The 7,369-nt window shown below is 42.0% G+C and overlaps 1 protein-coding gene across 1 annotated transcript; it reads left to right on the top strand.

Annotated features, from left to right (window-relative positions):
* Positions 1 to 3,516: 3,516 nt before the first annotated feature.
* LOC115732484 (GDP-mannose 4,6 dehydratase 1-like) lies at positions 3,517 to 6,536 on the top strand (the record flags this gene model as incomplete). The annotated part of the gene is made up of 3 exons (XM_048284269.1): positions 3,517 to 4,624; positions 5,371 to 5,517; positions 6,334 to 6,536. Coding segments are annotated over 3 exons (1,458 nt in total), but the record flags the coding sequence as incomplete, so codon positions are not given.
* Positions 6,537 to 7,369: the final 833 nt, after the last annotated feature.

Here is a 7,369-nt window from a genome sequence, read left to right as displayed (position 1 = left end):
ACATACAACATGCAAACAATTGAAAAACACAACAAGAACAATTTGAAACCCTAATTCGGTTAAAAATTGAAACCCTAGTTCAATAAATCTCAAATTTCATAATGAAAAACAGTAAAATTAGGATAACTAGACCTTGTAGAACCAAGCTCTGATACTAGATGATGTGAATCGTTGCGGAATTGATCGTTCTACAAAGATCCGGAAGGTACGAATTGCAAACCTCTACCCCCAATCTAACCTATGATTGGTAACCTCGGTATAAATGTGACATGTTGACAAACCTATGTCAACCAACCAACATTAGAGACGCTACGAACAAGAGAACTCGCTATCTTGTTCGATAAGTCGAATCGACCGCTACAAGGAACCTTGAGAAGATCAAGTCCTCAAAGAACTCAAAGAAGAGAAAATCCTCTCATTGTATGAAAAATGTAATGTCTCCATCTCAAAGCCCTAAGCACCCTTATATATGGTGCTAACCCTAGGAAACACATTATCACAAAATATCATTAAATCATAAAAATTACCTAAAATAAAAAAAATGCCTAAAACCCATCAAAACGACTCCAAAACGCGAAAAAGCATCGTAAGTCACATTGGCATTTCTCGTTAGCCAAAGTGGGCGGAGTTAACTGAAGGCTCGATTGTATCGAATTGACAAGTTTTGTTTTAGGACTCAATTATACTTTCATGATAAGTTTTAGGACTTCTAGTGAGCATATCCCAAAAACCAACTTTTACTTTGAGTCCCAAATGTATCCTGTTAACCATCGATCCTAAATTGCCATTAGAGATCTTACGTGGTATTTTCACGTCATTGCTCTACTTTTCATCTCTTGTGCTCAAAGAGCTTACCTTCGAGAAACTCAAACAAACTGTGTTGGGAAGCTTTTAATCTCTCGATTGTCAACGAAAAAATTTGGAACAAAGGATTAATTTAGGTAGATTTGCGACTCAAGTAAAAATTAGTGATTTGTTATGAAAGAGAAAAAATTTATGATAGAATTGAGATTGGACGGTAGAATTGAAACATAGCCTTGTTGGGAATGTCACCAATGTGGTGATTATTGAACAATCCCTAATCTTATTTTGATGATAACAAAAACAATCAAAGGCTACTAATGTGTGCACTTACCGAGTATATTAGGTTATATATGTACAAGTCGAAATGCAGATAATGAGATAAAGAGCACCAAAGCTTCCTCAGACAAAGATTTGCTCTGCTAATGTTTGGAGTGCTCTGTCGATCTTTGAGGTGAACAAGATATTGGGTGATGAAGATGTCTACAAGTTGGAAGGATCTTTAGATGAGGTGAACACTTGGAATGACCTGGATCGAGGTGAACAAGCCGAGAAGGACGGGAATGTTCGTGATGGCTTGGATGGACAAAGAATGTTCGTGATGGCTTGGATGGATAAAGATCAGTGAACAGTGGATGGACCTGGTGATGGTGAACAAACCTAGAACTGTGATGTTCGGTAAAACTTGGAAGGACACGGTAATGGTGAACAAGTATAGAACTATGATATTCGGTAAAGCTTGGAAGGATCATGAAAATGAACAGCTTGGTGGAGTCAAAATTGCCAATATGCTTGGAAGGACCAGAAGAAAGATCGGGTGCACCGGATTGTTATTGGAGCAGCAGATCCTTTGGCAAAGAGGAGCTTTTTTATAGATTAGGTGGAAGATTGGGTGAACAATATCAACAGACCAGCAAAAATCTGGACATCCCGATTATGGGTAAGGGATCGTGCAGATATTTGGTTCGGGAAGTTCTTGGGAGGTTGATCAATTGACCAGATCTTTGGTCTTGAAGAAAACATGGTGGATGCAAAGATTGTGGTGATATCAATAACCCGAGTTCAGCGAAGACTAAGTACAAGTATGAGGATCTTGACAAGGAGGAGAAGAAGTCAAAGATGACGATGTGTTCACAATGACTTGGAGGTACCATAGTCGATCTTTCATCAAGGTGACGTCTTTGGATGTTGAGATACTCAAGAGGTTCACTGGATAATTAATCACAAGTCATTCCCACGATTTTTCTATAAACAGGACCAATGGACCAAAAAATCAGGTGTGACAATGTTCATGTCGACATCGGGTTTGGTGTTGTTTTATCAACGAACATGTGTGGATGTTTCATTAGAATGGATATAGCCATTGACGGGTGAAAGATCCGCAATGAAAGATCAGGAAGTCTATCGGATGGAACATAGCCATTGCAATCAGTCGCCTTTGCGGAATAGTGTCAGATCGCAGATGTTGCAAAATAGTGTCGAAAACAGCAGCTCCAGCATTTCCAACGGATCCGCTAGTTGGGCTTCATAAATCCCTTCAACATGGAAGATTGAAGATGTCTATATAATGAAAGACCTTCTAGGCCAAATGTTAGAGAGAGAGAGAGAGAGAGAGAGAGAGAGAGAGAGAGAGAGAGAGAGAGAGAGAGAGAGAGAGAGCATAATGTAAAATGCATACTTGCTGTGAGTGAGGTTTCTCTCACTGTGTCTTGGCTTTTCCGAAAGATCTTCTCTGGTAATCTTTTTGCCTCGTAATCATGCAATAGTCAGGTGTACAACCCCGAGTAGTGTTGTTGGTCCTAGATAGTGTGATCTATTGGTAAAGATCAACACATACCATTTGTAACTTGTGAAGCGATTTGCTAGTGCATTCCAGCCCATGTTGTGGTTATTAGGCTTGAGAGTGGACGTAGGGTTGGGGATAAAACCGAACCACTATTTATCTATTTGTAAATCTTCTACCTCCTCTTTATCATTCGTAAACATCATCATCGATCAAACAATGGCACGACCCGATGCAATATGTCTTCGTCGATGTTTAATTAGATGTTCATTGTGTGCTTTGGTTGCTCGTAATCTGCATACACTTGCGCACACAATCAACTCACGTTATTTCAAATATCTACTAACCCGATGTTTACGATGTTTCTGCAGATGTGTACTTGCACTTTACTTAGTCTTTCACTCGGTCTTGCACACATTCAGAAAATGTTTTGTAAAACATCTACTTACCAAATCTTTTTTATATCACCTACTGTTTTGTATGCTCCTATATCTCATGATCTTCATAGGCTTTAGCACACATTCTTCTCAAGGTTGTTTAAACATCTGCTGACTAGATTTTCACAATATCTCTACAGATATTTGACCCAAGATTTGAAAATGAACCTTTTTTATTTTGCAAATGTTTTTCAAAGTTTTCAAACAACTTATTCACCTCCTCTTGGTTGTATTGTTAGCCCCAATAGACCTAAGACTAAGGATTTTCATGGGATACAAAAAGAGTTTAACGTAAAATTGGGATCGTACAAAAAAAAAAAAGAACTTAAGATGAAATTGAGATTGTATTTGTTTAGGATACTAGGCCGTTACTTTATCGGGAGCCTTCATCGGACGGTTCACAATGCACCGCGATCCGGTCCTAGAGTAATCCCCATCTGCCGAGTTTTCACTGACTTTTTCATATTGACGATACCACGTGGCGCGATGGCTTGACTGATCATCGGCATTGCCGGCCAGGTCGTGTCGTACCTCAGCGAGTTCTTGCTTGACAAAGGATACGAGGTCTACGGCATGAGCGTTCGCTCCTCCAACTTCAACACCCAACGGGTCGACCACATCTACATCAACCCCCGCAACAACGCCCACAATGCCCGGATGAAGCTTCGCTGCTCTATTCTCACCGACTCCTCTCTCTGTCTCCGCCGTTGGATTGACGCGATCTCCCCCGACGAGGTCTACAATCTCGCCGACCAGTACGAGGTGGCGGTCTCTCTCGAGACCCCTGAATACCCCGATATTGTCGCCACGGTTGCCTTCCGGCTTCTTGAGGCCGTGCGCTCCCACGTCTCCGTTACCGGCCGCAGTCACATCCGCTACTTCCAGTCTGGGTCTTCAGAGGTGTTCGGACCGCAGTCTGACAAATCTGGGTATTTGAGGATGAATGAGAAATCCCGGTTCCACCCTTGGTCCCTCTACGGCGTGTCCAAGTGCGCTGCGCACTGGTACACTGTGTACTACCGCGAGGCCCTCGGCCTGTTCGCGTGCAACGGGATCCTGTTCAACCCCGCCTCCCCGAGGCAGGACTGGAACTTCGTGACCCGAAAGATAACCAGGGCTGTGGGGTGGATCAAGATGGGGCTACAGAGCAAGTTGTTCCTGGGGAATCTGTTGGCCTCCCGGGACTGGGGTTTCGCTGGGGACTACGTGGAGGCGATGTGGATGATGCTGCAGCAAGGAAAACCTGACGACTACGTGGTCGGGATGGGGGAGTCGCACACGGTGGACGAGATTATGATGACGGTGTTTGAGTATGTGGGGCTGGAATGGCGGGACTATGTGGTTTATGATAATGAGATACCGCTCAGGCCGGCGGGGGTCGACCAGTTGAGGGGAGATGCAACTAAGGCCAAGGAGGTGTTGGGTTGGAAGGCCAAGGTTGGGTTCGAGAAGTTGGTGGAGATGATGGTGGACGAGGATATTGAATTGGCTAAGAGAGAGAAGGTTCTTGTTGACACTGGGTACATAGATGTCTGCAACAGCCGGGTATTAGGTACTTCTTATCTCTTGCTGCTCTGTTTGTTAACCCAGTGCTCTTTCTTTGGTTATTTGTTGGAAGTGTTTCAGATGTTATTGGGATAGACATGAATTCTTTACCAGTTAAATGTCTGTCTTGTTGGGTAGATCAATGAGCTCAAATGTCTGTTGGATTTGTGGTAACTTACCCTATTCATTCGCTTTCATTTGGTACATTTAGATTCTTTCATCTTCCTTGGTTTGCCTCATTTGAAGTTGCTATTACTTTCTTTAGATCTGCTTAAGTTCTGGAGGTAGAGTGCAATATGTTGTGGACAAGAAAGAGAATGGGCCAACCTGTTCAATTAGTACGTTTTTAGAGTTTTTCGTCTTCCTTACTGGAATGAGCTGAGAAAGTGTTATGTCATGATAATCTGTAACTTCAAGCTTTGTCTTCCTCGTTCCTAAATTTCTTAGTTACTTCTTGGCCTTTTCACCTATTCTTCCTTTTCTGACGAAGAAGTCAAGTTATGCTATGGGGTCTAATTGCACAGATATGCAGTACCTGGAATAGTTTTCATTGGAAAGAATCTGATCATATTGTTGGGGACAGTGTAGGAGAAACCACCAATGTGCTCTTGTACTTGGAATAGTTTTTGGCTGGCCTTGATCTATATTTAGTGTCGGGGACAGCATAATAAAAGATGAATGTGTTCTTGTACTAAAAATCAAAGTGACGCGAACGAGAATGCAAAATCCAAAGAAAGGCAACATCAGTTTGTAGCATGACGAAGATTCGCTATATAATCTCACAAACTCTTGCCAATGCTGCAGGTCCTTTTAGGATACGATGCCAGATGAAGAAGACTTTCGAGGAAGCGAGGCTTACGCGCTCAAGCTCCGCGAGCTCCATCTCGGCAACATTAGCAAAACTGGATGATCTTTGGTCTCGTCTCCTTGACATAGAGATAGATGATACAAGTATATGATAAATGCTTTGCTTGGGATTCGGACTTATTCGGAGCATGTGGCCATGATTTGAGGAAACATTCATCTGTCAACAACTTTTGGATACTTTGTTGGGATGTTTCTGGTGACAAAAGCGATAAGTTAATCAAGCGGACTCGGATTCTTCTGCACTCTTCTTTAATTCTAACTTCTTGTCGTTGGCTAATGTTGTTCCCAGAAGGGGAAAACAGAAACCGCAATGAACGTTGGGCACGCGTCGTTTGCTTGCTTTGTTTATGATTAGCCCTGACACATCTGCTTGTGGCTGCGTTTGTTGGTATCGTGAACATGGATGAGTTGGATAGAACAGCATGCTCGAGAAGAAGAGTGTGCTTGAACGAGTGACGAAAACGAAGACAAAGATGGAACAGTGAAGACGAAGACGAATGAGCCTTTATTATTTTCAATTTCAAACGTGTGCTAATTGAAGCAATAAATAAGAAGACAAATTTGAGGTGGCAGCGTTTCAAGTGAAAAATAATAAAATAAAATAAAAAGAGAAGTCTGAGTTTTCACTTGAGACTGATCACGTCATTTATGCTTCGTTTGTTTCACGGAAAATATTTTCCTGCAAAACATTTTTCTTGATTTCTGACGTTTGGGGGGTGAAAAATAGATACTCAAGGAAAATGATTTTCAATCAATGAAAAATTTCCTTTTAAAATTAGGGAAAATGATTTCCGTTTCTGAGAAACGGAAATCATTTTCCAATCCTTCTTCTTTCGTCCTCGTCTACTCAGAGCCCTCCTTTCCCCTTCTTTCTCACTCAACTTAACTTCTCCATCTCAGCCCTCGGCTCCAGAGCTACTCCTCCATCTCGTCCCTCCTCCTCCGCTGCTCCTCCGCCTCCTTTCCCCGGCTTTCTCATGGCGGCGTCAACCTCACCGTCGCAAGAACGGGAGGAAGCGACTATCCGGCAGAAGCGCACGTGGAGTGATGATTCGATTTTTGGAGGGCTTCGAGGAAGAGGTGGAGGCATAGACGATCTTTGATTTAAGGCTATCACCGGCGACAGATCCGGTTGGTCGTGGACGATTTGGGCGAGGCCGGATCTGGTTTGATTTCGATGGGGAGCTCGAGCCGCGCAGCCGGATCCGGGTTTGATTTTCGACGGCGAGCTCGAGCCTTGCGGCCTCGCCGATGGCTCGCTCGAGGTTCGCGGCGACACTCCAACCCGCTTTCCGACTCGTGGACCGGGTTGGGCAATCTTGATTTCCTCCACCGTCGGCCCCTTTGTCCTGCTCTCTCTGCGTAGAAGAGGAAAGGAGGAAGAAAAGAAAAATAGAAAAATAAAAGAGAAGAAAGATAAAAGAAAATAATTAAAATTTTATTTTTTCTAAAAATATAAAAATGTTAAAAAGAGTGTACTACTGAAATTGATTTCTTACCAAACCGTGGAAAATATTTTCCGATTCATTTTCGTGTTTCACCAAAACATCAAAAAATATTCTCATTTTTCGGGAAAATGACTTCTTGGAAAATATTTTCCAAAAATATTACATTTTTCGTGAAACAAACGAAGCCTTAAGTTCTTTTGCGTTTCATAAAATTTGATGGAATCTAATGTATGGTATATAAATGTGGCATGAATGTGTATCGGTTTGGATTTTTTTTCACAAAAAAAGTCAATACTTATTATTTAGTATTGATTTGGATCTCTTTATTATGGGTGATTCCAATTCAATTTACAATTTTTTATATTAATATATTATCCAGAATAAAGCAAACGTTTGATGTGCTATGTCCGAGAATATAAATGAACTAGCAAAAATGTTTTCTTTTTGACGAAACCGTTTAGGTCTAGGTTGTTGCTATTAATGTTGAC

This window comes from Rhodamnia argentea, chromosome 8, assembly GCF_020921035.1.
Source record: "Rhodamnia argentea isolate NSW1041297 chromosome 8, ASM2092103v1, whole genome shotgun sequence".
NCBI classification, from domain to species: domain Eukaryota; kingdom Viridiplantae; phylum Streptophyta; class Magnoliopsida; order Myrtales; family Myrtaceae; genus Rhodamnia; species Rhodamnia argentea.
Note: the sequence above shows the minus strand (reverse complement) of the source record. Positions and strands in the feature narration are given on the sequence as shown.